Source organism: Cavia porcellus, unplaced genomic scaffold (genome assembly GCF_034190915.1).
Source record: "Cavia porcellus strain 051 isolate PalLab524CR breed Dunkin Hartley unplaced genomic scaffold, mCavPor4.1 scaffold_1, whole genome shotgun sequence".
NCBI lineage: Eukaryota > Metazoa > Chordata > Mammalia > Rodentia > Caviidae > Cavia > Cavia porcellus.
Genome location: NW_026947484.1, coordinates 129,105,344 through 129,118,848, shown reverse-complemented (window position 1 = coordinate 129,118,848; position 13,505 = coordinate 129,105,344). Strand labels below are relative to the sequence as shown.

Here is a 13,505-nt window from a genome sequence, read left to right as displayed (position 1 = left end):
GATAAATGGTTTTAATATTTGAATAATTAATTTTCAATTAAATCCTAAGAAAGGAATTTAGAAAGTTATCAAAGAGTAGAGCCAGAATATGATGCAAACATTGACAGAATTGAGAGAAATAGACATTTCTCAAGTAAGAGTTGGAGACTTTAATGCCCTACTTACAGTAATGGATAAGAACATCTAAGTTGAAGATAAATGAAGGTATAGAGGACTCAAATAGTACTATAAGTGAACTAGATAAACTGATATTCTACCCAACAATAGGAAGCTACACATCTTGCTCCAGTGCATGTAGAACATCATTTAGGACAGGCCATTTATTAGGGTACAAAGCAAGTCTCAGTACATTTTTAAGAAACTGAAATCATAATAAAGTATCACCAGAGTGGAATGAAGCTGGAAATAATAGAAGGAAAACTAGAAATTTAAAAATTCGTCTATTTTTTATATATAGGAAAATGTCATCTGTGAACAGATACTACAAACTCTTAACTAATGAAATCACATGAGAAACTTGAAAACACATTAAAAACGAGAAGATAGCTTATCAGAATGTATAGAATTTTAGTGAAGGCAGTGCTTGAAGGAAATTTGTAGATGTAAATGTAGAATAGGTGGATATAGCTTAGGGATAGAGTACTTGCATAGCATGCATAAGGCCTTCTGCTCAGTTTCTAGTACTGCAAAAATATCCCCACCCCCCAAAAAAGGTGTTTGATGGAGACTTCCATGGTGAGTCCAGCTGTTTAGACGAAGTTGGGCTGGTGTGAGATTTCTATCCACTTATGCCAGTGCTTACCTAGCAGCCAAAGCATCACGCCTGTGTTGCAGTTTGAGAAGGCAAACCTGGGCCTCCACACTCAAGTTTGTGATCACTCTAGGCCTGCTATGCATTCAGCAAAGAGAAGAATGCCTCTTTGAACAATTTACATGTTGATCGTGTAATGAACTCTTGAGAATGTGCTGAGTGGAAAAGCCTGAAGTATCCACTGTGGATTATGAGGAGAAGCCTCCAAACTTAGGCTCTGTTGGACTGAGTACAATGTGAAAAAGTGTGTTTTTCCATTCCTTGTAAAGCTTGTGCTGTAAAAAAGAATGAGATCATTAAACCAATGACCTAACTCTATGACTTGAACTAGAAAAAGAGGAATTGAGCTGGGACTGTAGCTAATGGTAGAGGGGTTACTTAACATGCATAAGGCTTATTTAATGCAATGCCCAGCCCTGCAAAAAAGCAGATTTAAGACCAGTCCTCGAACTTCCATCCAGTTGTGGTGGTGCATACCTATAATCCCAGCAATCAAAAGGCTTAGGCAAGAGGATTGCATTGAGTTTGAGGCCAGCCTGGATTATGTAACTAGTTCAGCACCAGCATGTACTACATATTGAGAGTCTGTGTCAATAAAATAAAATAAAACAAAAAAAATTCTTACAAAAAATAGAAGAGGAAGAGCTACATGTGATAATAATGAATGTCTATAATCCCTCACTCAGAGGGACTGAGGCAGGAAGATTGTGAGTTCAAGGCGAACCTGAACTATTTAATTTCAGGCCAACTGGACTACATAGCAAAACTATTAACAACAACAACAAAAAGAATATTTCCTAACACATGAAGTCATCATTACCTTGATATGAAAGCCAGATAAAGATGTCACAAGAAAACTATTGACTAATATCTTTTATAAACATAAAAGAATCCTTAACAAAATACTATCAAGACAAATTCAACAGCATATTAAAAGGATTATATACTGCGACGAAGTGGGATTTATTCTAGAATGCAAAAGTGATTCAATAAAGGAAATCAGTGTGATATAGCACACTAATAGCATGATGAGAGAAAAATTACATGATCATCTTTATGCATTGAAAAACTCTTAATACTTTTGCATAGGAATAAAAAACTTTCTTGGGATATAAATGGTGCCATCCTTGGTGGTACACACCTGTAATTCCAGCATTCGGGAGGTTGAGGTAGGAGGATTGTGAAATTGCCCATATAGCAAGTTTGGGACCACTATGGAATGCATAGTGAAACTCTGTCTAAAAAAAAAAAGTTAACGGCCATTATGGGATATCCATAGCTGACATATTCTGTAGGGGAAAGACAGAGGGTTTTCCTTTAAAACAAGAGCAAAGACAGTAATGCTGCCTTTCACCACTGCTGTTGAACATTTACTGGAAATTCTAGCCACAGCAATTGGACAATAAAAAGAAATAAAAGACATTCAAATTTGAAAAGAGAGGACAAAGAGTTTAGCTCAGTGGCACAAGCACCTGCTTGGCAAGTGCAATATTTTGCATTTGATCCCTGGTACCAAAAAAAAAAAAAGAAACTTTTTTTTGAAAAGAGATAAAACTAGCTCTATTCATGGATGAAGTGATCTCAAATATAGAAAATCCTAAATAGACCTCTCAAGAAATCTACTAGGGTTAATAAATTCAGCAGATTTCAGAGTGATTTGGCAAAAAATCACTTGTATTTTTTTATGCTAAATAAGTGCTTTGTTCATGTTTGTATATGTTTTGTATCTCTACATGTCCCTATTATAGAATAGGTATATAATAGCTAATTATTGAATAAATGGTTGTGTCTTTTTTTTTTTTTTTTGTATCAGGGTTCAAACTCACCAGCTCATACTTGCTGGGTAGGCATTTAAGTCACTGAACTAAATCGCTGGCCACATTAATCTCAATGCATATGATTTCATTCCACATTTTAAAAAGTCAAGACAGCTATTCTGAAAAAAAAAAATAAGACATTATAATAACCAGTGCTGATTTAATATCATCTTGCTTAGAAGTCCTACCATGCTTTTGTTCTTCTGTTTCCATTGGTTCTATCATGTTGTATCTTATTGGATTTTATTATGTGTGATAGTATAAGCATATTTTTTATGGACAATGAGATAATATAGTAGCTATTGTTCGTTTTCTGTTATTTGGTTCTGAATGCCCTGTAATACTTTCATTCTCTTGAATGGTTTTATACTATTTTGTTATGTTTGATACTATTGCATGTGAAAGTATGCTCAACTATTTCAAAGAAAGAGACGTTATGGTAGTTACTGTTATATCGGGTTGTCCTCTGGTGAAATACTATGTTGCTTAAATTGTTCTGTTTTGAAAGAAAAAAAGTCAAGAAATGAAGTACCTTGTTCAAAAGCTCTATTACATTTTCAGTAAATTCTGTTTAGCTGAAAGAGAAAATCATTACCTGAGTTTTTCCATTTAAACAGACTTTTATGAAGCTAATAATATTTTGTAATCATAATACTTTAAGCATTAACTTAAATTCAAAGTTAAGACCTTTTCAACTTTGTTTCTGCAGATACCATGACATTAGCTGCTTTTAATATGAAACTGGCTTATCCTAGTCACACTATTTTTCCCACCCATGAAAGATCTGAGAGGCAATCACTAGGGCTTATCAAATGGCTAAAGAATAATTTAAGAAAAATTAGAGTGGGGCATATACATGGAATGAGATATAATTCAGCAATAAAAGGAATGAAGTTCTGATATATGCTAAAGTGTAGATGAATGTTGAAAACCTCATCCTACATTAAATAAAACAGATACAAGAGGACCAGTATTGCATGATGTCACATTTATGAAATATCTAGAAGAGGCAACTCACAGAGATAGTGTAGACTAGATTAGAGATTACCTGGGGCTGAGGCAAAGAGGAAAAGGGGAGATAACACTTAATGGTTACTGTTTCTGTTTGGGATGATGAACAAGTTTTGAATATGGTGCTTTCTGTGCGACATTGTGAGTTTATTTAATGCCATTGAATTGTTCACTTAAAATGGCTAAATGACAGCTTTTTTTTTTTTTTTACAATCCTTGGGTACACTTTATTTTCATATGGGTTAACATTCTGCTATATTTCATTTCATTCATTCTTTTTGAGAAACTGAAAACAAAGGGAAACTGAGAATAACCGGAAGGCAATCTGAGGGAAATTTCCAACCAGTATCTGAGTCTTGCAATAGTTCATTCTGCAGCCCTTTCTTCCCATTGTTGTCTTTTACTTTTTTTTTTTTTTTTGCAAATAAAGTCATTTTGACCCAAATCCAGCATAAACAACTTTTTACCAATTCCTAACATAAAACAACTAACCTTTACAATCATGTGGCAGTATAAATTTTTAAATTACAGTTCATACACATTGACAATCATGATAGTCTGAAGTACAAAAAGTAAATTGCCCTTTAGCTCAATTTCCTTTTTAAATATGAAGTCTTGCTAGTTAATCTATCTCACAAAAAGTTTCAGATGTTCTTCAAATACCTTTTGTAAATGTTATCTGTTAGTAAACAACATACGCAGGTTCCTAAATTTTGTTTTCAGTCTACTCATGACATTCAGCAGAGCTCTTTATATGTCAACATTAAGAAAAAAATTATAAAACAAAACCCCAATAAACAAAACCCCACAAGTTCTAGGGAACTTACTTCTGAGTGGGCATATTATTTCCCTTTGTTTCATACATGAGGCACAAACTTCTGAATTTAAGCTCTGTAAGACATAGTAGAAACCTCCAATTTACAAATCAGGAATTCTTTGTGGTTTGGAACTGCCCTATCACACAAAAAAGGGGAAAATCATCTGTAAACCAGTACACTGCAGTATGTTCAGGGAGTCACGAACGGCTGCCTGCCTTGGTCTGCTGAAGAAAGGCTGCCGTGTTTTGTGTTTTGAGTAAGACATGCCCAAGTCGCCATCAACCTCGTCCGCAAGCTTTTATGTAACATCTTTCTGTAAAAAATTCAGATACATATAGATACTTTTATCTGACTTATTGCTATAAGCCATGTTAGAAAGGCATTTTTTTGTTTCTCAATACTGGGGATTGAACCCAGAGCCTTCACACTCAGCAACATATCCAGCCCTTGTTTATTTTCTTGTTTTGAGACAGGGTCTTGCTTGCTAAGTTGCTGAGTTGCTCAGAATGGGCCAGAATGTGCTATCCTTTGCCTTGGCTTCCTAAACAGCAGGATTATAGGTGTATGCAACCATGCCTGGCCAAGAAGGATTATTTCTGTTTCCCAGAGAAGCAAAACAGTTCTACCTTGCAGTAGTTGTGCATGACTGTTGGTTAAACTTATCAGTGCTTAGTCAACTTTAGAGATGATTGATTTTTTTCAGGGTAATCCCAATGAAATATGACTAGACTTTGGCTACGTGGGGATCTTTCCTTGCCAATATTGGCAGTATTCACTATATCTCAGTCTTGAAAGTTTGAGTGCATGAGAATGATTACATACAGTCATTGAGACTGCTAAATTTAATGCTCACTTATGAAACAACATTTGAAACCTATTTAAAAAATTATTTTTTTGGCTTTTCCCCCAAATCAAAATGACCATGAGAAGTAAACATTTTGAATTGATTCAGGACATCAAGACAGCCATGACAGTATAACTATAGATATTCATGAAAAAGAACTTCCATAACTGCTCTAGAAAATGGCAAGAATTATTGGTTAAGTCAAAATGAGGGGGATTAATGGCAGTGTGCCTTTTTTTTTTTTTTGGTACTGGGGATGGAACTCACGATTTTGCTTTTGCAAGCAGGCGCTTATGCCACTGAGCTAAACCCCCAGCACTAGTGTGTCTTTTATTGTAATAAAAATTTTAAAATTTAAACATTTACTGTCATTTTGATTATACCTTGTATTGTTTTATAATTGTTAAATTTATCTAATTGTATATTTTATTCAGCACTTATAAGGTACTGCAGAGTGAAAACATATTCAGTTTGTTTAAATGTACTGTTTTCTTCTAATATTTTTAAGCTTCGAGATTCCACTGAACAATTTCAAGAATATTATAGGCAAAGATTACGCTATCAACAGCATTTAGAACAGAAGGAGCAGCAGCGACAGATATACCAACAGATGTTGCTTGAAGGAGGGGTGAATCAAGAGGATGGCCCTGAACAGCAGCAGAATCTTACTGAGCAATTCCTTAGCAGGTTGATTTTCTAGTTCCTTTTTTTATTCCTTTTGGTACCAGGAATCGAACTTAGGGCCTCATGCTTGCCAGGCAGGCACTGTGCCACTGAGCTGTATCCTCTCATTACTTTTTAAAATGGAAGTAATTATTTAAAAAGTATTTAAAGAATTTAATATCTGCAACTTCCCTTGTTATTTGAAATTTTCAGACTTAAGTGTAATGTGGAATTTACATGTTTTCCTGAGACAAAATACTGTTTATCTAGTTTTTTCCTTCCTCCCTAAGCAAGAAGAGCAAAAGAGTGGTAGTGCATTCTACAGGCTGGACCTCAGCTGCCAGGTGGATCCAGCTCTGACTCGGTATTTGAGGACCTAGGGCTGTGATGGCAGGCCTTTTAGAGATTCCAGTGATGACAAACAGCCTGCTGCGACATGCTAGCCATAGGTTTGTCACCCCTGGCCTAGGGGAGCTACTTAGTTTCTGTTTCCTCAAGTACTTCACAAGGATTAAATGAGTCGGTCTGTCTGCAGTGCTTAGAATGGTACATGGCACATTGTAAGCACTTTATTGGTACTGATATTTTTATAGTTATTAAGAGTACTTAAATCTGTAGATTCAGCCAAGCATAGTGGGGTGTCTCTATAGTCCCAGCTACTTGGGAGGCTGAGGCTAGGGGATCACTTGAACTCAGGAGTCAAGGCCGGCCTGGGCAACACAGCAAGTCCCTATCTTAAAAAGCAAAAACAACAGTAGCAGCAGCAAAAGAAAAATTCCTAAATATTCTTTTATATTTAATATATTAAAGGAATTTTTATATTTTCTGCCCAAACAGTGTTTTTTTTTTTAATTTTTTTTTGTCTTTTTCATTTTTATCGGTACCGGGGATCAAACTCACGACCGCCTGCTTGCAAGGCAGGTGCTTACGCCGCTGAGCTAAATCCCCAGCCAAACAGTGTTGTTGATTGAGGGGGGAATGTACTTTTTTTTAAAATGTCAAACTGGACTGGGATATTCCTCAATAGTAGAGTGCTTGCCTAGCATACACAAGGCCCTGAGTTCAATCCTCAGCACCACAAAAAAGAATAAAAGGTCAATAAACCAAGATAACTGAAATACCTTATTTCAGTGAGCAAGGGTTGTTGGAAAGTTAAATGAGTTAATACATGCAAAAGTAATTAAAACAGTTTTTCTACATAGTAAATGTGGTATAAGTGTTGGTTCCATGATTATGATTAGGCAGCTGCAGTGGTGACTCTCAGTTGTTCAGTTGGTTCAGTGTGTTAGATGTAATCTGCTTGACACTCTTGTTCAACTCAGTGACCCTGAAACTGATCCTATCTTCAAACCTTCACATAGGAGTGTTCGTATTCATAGTGATGACCTCGAGATTCTTAAGTAGGCTAAGTATGGTGGGACATACCTGAAATCCCAGCTACTGGGAAAGCTGAGGTTGGAGCACTGCAAGTTTAAGGTTGGCCTGGACAACACAGTGAGAACCTGTCTCAAAATGAAAAGGGGAGGGGATATAACTCAGTGTGAAGTCCTGGGTTTAACCGTCAGTACTGTAGGAAAGGAAAGGAGAAAAAAATGGAGTCTAAGCCTCTATATATTCAGTTCAGAGATCATGTTATTACCAACTGAGATCAGGTCAGTAGCTTGTCAAAGCTATCTTCCTCTGATAAATCGCCACTTTTGGTTTTTGGATGTCTTCTTTATATCCGTAACATTCAAAGGTGTAGTTTGAGTTTCCAGTCAGCTTTTTTTTTTTTGCCCAGAAAAAGAGGTTATCCAACAGTGAATCAGAAATGAAGTAACAAGGTTCTGTGACTCTACTGGCAGTAGAGATGTGCTTCCTCAAAGTAAGTCAAACTATTCAAGGTTTGCCCTTTCTATAAAGATAATCACAAATAGTCAAATAATTTAGGTTCAGTTTAAAGCAAGTAGCTTGCTTTCTTCTTCCCTCTCCCTTTCCTTTCTTCCTTTCTCTCTTTCTCTCTCAATTCGTCCCTCCATTGTTTCTCAGTGCTAGGGCTTAAACTCGGGACCTGATGCTTTTCACTGAGATATCTTTAGCCCTTTTCTGTTTTAAGACAGGGTCTTGCTGATTTGTGCAGGCTGGCTTCAAACTTGTTACCTTCCTGCCTCAACCTTCTAAATAGGGATGGTGGGTGTACACTACCACTCCTGCATGTTTTCAATTTCTTCAGTCATCAGTTTAGATTATGTTAAAAGGGAAAGATGTTATACAGCCCATATGACATCCAGGTCTGTAATTGTGAAAGCATGTGTTTATCCTAAGTGTTTTGTAAATTTGTTACACATAAATTCTCTCTCAATCTTTTTTATTGTTATTGTTTTCTTATCCTATTATGTAGTTTTGGGTTTTGTTTTTGTTTTGTGGTTTTTGGGATTGAACCCGGGCTTACACATGATAGTCAAGAACTCTACTACTTCAAAACTGTATGTCAGGAGTATTAAAAAAAAAAAAAAAAAGAACTCTACTACTAAGCTACATTCTCAACACTTAGTATAGTAATTAAAAAATTTTTTTTCTACACTTAGTTTTATATATCTGAGCATGCAACAGGAGTTTTTTTTCTTGTCTTTTTGAGCCAGAGTCTCACTATGCAGTTCGGCTGGCTTTGAGCTCATTTTGTAGCCTAGGCTGGTCTCGACTTTTGGCAATCCTCCTGCCTCAGCCTCCCAAGTGCTAGGATTGTATGAGTGTGTCACCATGGTTGGTACGTGCAACAGGACTTTAAGGTACCTGACTAACACCGAGGATGAACAGACTTAAAGTAGAACATATAAGTTAAAATGTACTTTTCCCCCTTAATATTGTGTTCTTCCAAATCATTCTTGTAGCAGATCATTGCTTTTTCTTTCCAAGAGGCATAAGAGAAAGGCAAATGTGTTATGTAATAGATCTTATTAAAAAATAAACTATAACATAAAGAATTTTACTTTACTATTTTCATTTTATGTTTTTTCCCACAGTAGAGTAATATTCTGCCACAAATTCCTTTCTTTTCTGTGTTGTCTAAACTGGCCTCAGACTCCTAGATTCAAGTGATCTTCCGCCTCAGCCTCCCAAGTAGCTAGGATGACAGCTACACACTGTACTGGGCACATGATAAGATTTTTATTAACAGTAATTTACTGTTACTTTATCCTTCTTGATTTTTTTGTTTTTATTGATATTATTACAACTGACATCACTGATTTGGTACTTAATATAGGTATGTTTAGCCCTTTCTCATCATACCCAACTTTTAACAGAGTTCAAATGATGTATTAACATTTTAAGGACATTTTACGCTTAATTCAGTATTTCTCAAATTTATTTGACCCCTGGCCTCTTTTTGTGGGCACCATTTCACAGAATTAATGTTTTGCAGAACACAAGTTGGGAAATGCTGCCTAATAAAAATTGTGACTGATAACCATTTAGCAAAGGTCAATTCTTTTAATAATAATGACTTTTTAAGAGTCTTTTAAAAAACTTTAAATGTGTACCACACACTTATGTAAGAAAATTAGAAAATACAGTGAGCCATAGTACCTTTTAATAATCACATCTCTTATTTGGTCTTCTTTTGTACTGACTGGAGGCTCCAGGAAGTGACGTTGGGTCTGTTTTAGGTCTGAATCTTCTGTTTTGTTTGACACAGGGTCTCACCATGTCCGGGCTGGAATTACACCCTCCCACTTCAGCCTTCCCAGTGCTGGAGTTTCAGTTGTGGTCCACCATGCCCCGTTCTTAAGGTTAAATTTTAGGAAAGGCTGACAGCCCCCTTTTCATGCTTTCATAACCCTGAGCCCCAAATAAGGGACCAGGCCACACTGACAGAGAGACCAGAGGAGAAAACCCTTAGTCTTCTTGTTTTTCTGTCAGTTTTATCTCTCTAGTGTCTAGATTGAATCCTGTAAATTATAAGATGGAGGAGTGAGGACATGAATGTGCATTCATCAAGTGATGCTACTTGATTTTTGTTGCATTGTGGTCTGCTGTAATCCATTTCCTATTGACATGATGTTACTATGGATAGATGGAATGAAATAGCTTGTTTTGTTGGTGAAAAATTTGATAGTCATAATATTATTTGACTATGTTTGGAAAATAAGATTTTTTGTTTTTGAGTTCAGGGCTTCATACACGCTAAGCACATGATATACCACAGAACTATACCCCTTACCCCAAATCAAGCTTTTATTGAAAATTAAACTGAAGTTATACCAGGGAAGAATTCTTTTTCTGTTTGTATGAGTTAAAAAATGTTTTAAAAAGGGTATTACAGACTGGCATGATGGTGCATGCCTATAACCCCAGCACTTAGGAAGCTGAGGCAGGAGGATTGACAAGTTTGAGGCCGCTTTCTGCTACATAGCAAGTTTAAGGCTTGCCTGGACTACATATCAAGACACTGTCTCAGATAAATAACAAAACACAAAACAAAATGAAAAAGCAACAAAAAAGAGCTATTATATTTGCCTCCTGTTCTGTGTAGTACTATGGGGAAATTTGGACCTTTTAATATCTTGGTTATATTTTAAATTAACACAAATTTGCCATAGTTTATATGTTATCTATGCATTTGTTTTTCAAACTTATATGTTTAGTGTATTAGGAATGTCATTTTCATTTTAAGTTACTTGTATTCTTTAATTTTATAGGTCTATTCAAAAACTTGGTGAATTAAATATTGGAATGGATAGCCTTGGTAATGAGGTGTCAGTGCCCAACCAGCAGTGTAATGGAAGCAAAGGCAATGGATCTGCTAGTTCATCTATGACTAGTTTTGCTACACCACCCCAAGACACTAGTCAGAGGTTAACACATGATGCATCAAATACTCTTACAAGCACTCCTCGTAACACTGGATCAACAAATCACATTCCTTTTCTTGAGGAGTCACCTTCTGGAAGCCAAATGTAAGTGCTCGACTTTGTAAAACCTGGAAATATTACCTTTGTTTTGTTTTGAGACAGGGCCTTACTATGTAGTTCAGGCTAACCTTAAAACTCACGGTGTAGCCCAGGCTGGTCTGAAACTAGTGGTAGTCTTCCTGCTTCAGCCTTCCAAGTGCTGGGATTAACAGGAATGTGCCACCATACCTGGCTCTGGAAATGTTAACTTCTTAATAAATAGAGATGTAGAAAATTGAGCTTCTCTTTGGGGCATTATAAAGAGAAGTATTTAGGGCTCACTACCTGCCAGAGATTTTGTAAACTCCCTTCGTTTATTTACATTTTATTCTACCAACTTCTGAGTCTCTTTATAGTTAATTTTCCTTTTTTCTTTCTGCTTCCTTACCACCACTAAAGCAACTCTGTAAGCAGTTAATTTATGAGCTGGACATCCTGAAGTTTTAGAGTTTACCTTCTTGATTTTCTTTTTTTCTTGCCACTGGCATCTTTCAGCGATCTTAAAACTCAGACTTTCAGGACACAGGAGGATGTTTTATAACATAGTAGAATGATTACAGGAAAATAATTTTGGCAGCTCTAATAATTCTAGCAATTGGGGACTGAATGTTTTTATTAGCCAAAAAATTTTTTACCTTGTGATCATTAGTAAACAAGTGTTAACTTATGCAATGGAAAACGTTAAGGAACATTTTCTTCTATTGCTCACACAAAGCTCTTTTCATGGTAGTTCATTTAAAAAATTTATAACTGGCTTTTAGCACTTGGATGTTTGTAAGAATTAGCCTTTTAATACTACTTTTACTTCAAAATTTATGTTTCTGTAATACTACTTTTTCATTATGGTTTGCATCATACTTATTTTTTTAATAGCTTTTTTTTTTTCTTTTTTTGGCGGGGGGTGGACCAGAGATCGAACTTAGACCTCACGTTTGCTATGTCTTACGCCACTGAGCTAAACCCACTTATTATTTTTTTTAATTGTCTTTTTGAGATAGGGTCTCATTATATAGTTCAGGCTGGTCTTGAACTCACTTTGTAGAACAGGCGGCTGGCTTTGGGTTTGAGGTGATCCTCCTGCCTCAGCCTCCTGAATGCTGACATTACAGGTGTGCGCCACCACACCTGGCCATGTAATATTTTTTTTGATTACTCCCATGCTAGAATTTAAATTTTAAATACAATGTACAATATAAACATCATGGTTTTAAAAGACAAATAGTATTTACTTTTTTAAAATTTTACTTATTTATTTTAGTACCAGGGGTTGAATTCCTGACCTCACACTTGTGGGGCAGGCATTTACACCGCTGAGCTAAACCCTCGGCCCGATAGTATTTAAAACAATCATCTATCCTAAACACTTTGTCCATTTAGAAAATTTTCTGTAAGCTATTTTCAACCCAGTTTTGCATTTCTTTTGCTGTGTGTTTCCACAGTTCCGAACAACATGCTTCTGTTACCATTTTTATTATCCAGATTCCCTACCATTCTCTTTACCCATATTACACTTTGTCTCCTTTTGTGTGTGTGTGTGTGTGTGTGTGTGTGTGTGTGTGTGTGTGTGTGTGCATGTGTATATATATATTTAAATCAGTATTCAGTGTTAATGTTACTGTGGCCTTGTGAATATTATTTACAACTGGGTCATGCCTTATAATATGATTTTATTTCCTTCTCATACAACTGATTTTATGGAATTTCCTTAGTTTGGTGTGCAAACATGCTTCATTTTCTTAGTATTTGTTTCAAAAGTCTGCAGATGCTTTGACAGAAGTATAAAATCATGAGACTTCTCTCATAGGAAAAAGAGAAATCTAGTAATTTCTTCATTCCATTTTTTTCTCCTGGAAGCAGTCTTTCCAAGATCACTCTTGCTTCACTTTATATTCATTGCTTCTAGGCCTTTTTATACAGGCCTGGAAAATCCTGAAACTTTCCTCACCATCTTTTTATTTTGTTTCTTCCCTATATTGTTTTTAGGATCTCATGTAGTTTACTGAAAAGGGATATATCAGAGGTAAAGTCTGAGCGTCTAAAAATGTGTTCACTGTATTTCACATTTATTCTAGGATGGAAATCGCACCTCAGTATTTCAAAAGTCATATAAGATCTTCCAATCTTAGTGGGTTTTTCTGTTTTACCTTTTTGTACTGGGGATTGAAGTCATGACCTTGTGCTTGTCAGGCAGGCACTTGTGTTGCTGAGCTAAATCCCCAGTTTTTGTTTTGGGTGTGCCGCCACCCCCCCCCCCCAGTAGTGAGATTGAACCCAGGACTTCATACACACTAGGTAAGTGGTCTGCCACTGAGCTACCTCCCTCTCACTTGCTTTGTGGAAACAGAGTCTCACTAAGTTGCTCAAGCTTCAATGTTCTTTTTTTTGTTTTTTTTTTGGGGGGGGGGGTACCGGGGATCAAACTCACAACTGAGCACTTACAAGGCCAGCACTTATGCTACTGAGCTAAATCCTTGGCCTTTCAATGTTCTTTTTAAGTAGTCTGATGCTATTTTAATTCTTGATCCTTTGTATGAAGTCTGTTGCTTTTTCTGTTCTGGAATTTTTCAAGTCCTTTTTCCTGATGTTTCTATGAAATGTATCATGCAAAAG

The 13,505-nt window shown here is 36.1% G+C and overlaps 1 protein-coding gene across 8 annotated transcripts in view; it reads left to right on the top strand.

Annotated features, from left to right (window-relative positions):
• Wdr47 (WD repeat domain 47) overlaps positions 1 to 13,505 on the top strand; it is a 65,132-nt gene that overhangs the window by 36,588 nt on the left and 15,039 nt on the right. For all 8 annotated transcript variants that reach the window (XM_063255386.1, XM_063255405.1, XM_063255394.1 and 5 more), the window contains 2 exons: positions 5,810 to 5,988; positions 10,644 to 10,901. In XM_063255386.1, the coding sequence (XP_063111456.1) occupies positions 5,810 to 5,988; positions 10,644 to 10,901 (437 nt within the window). The remainder of the gene's footprint in view (positions 1 to 5,809; positions 5,989 to 10,643; positions 10,902 to 13,505) is intronic.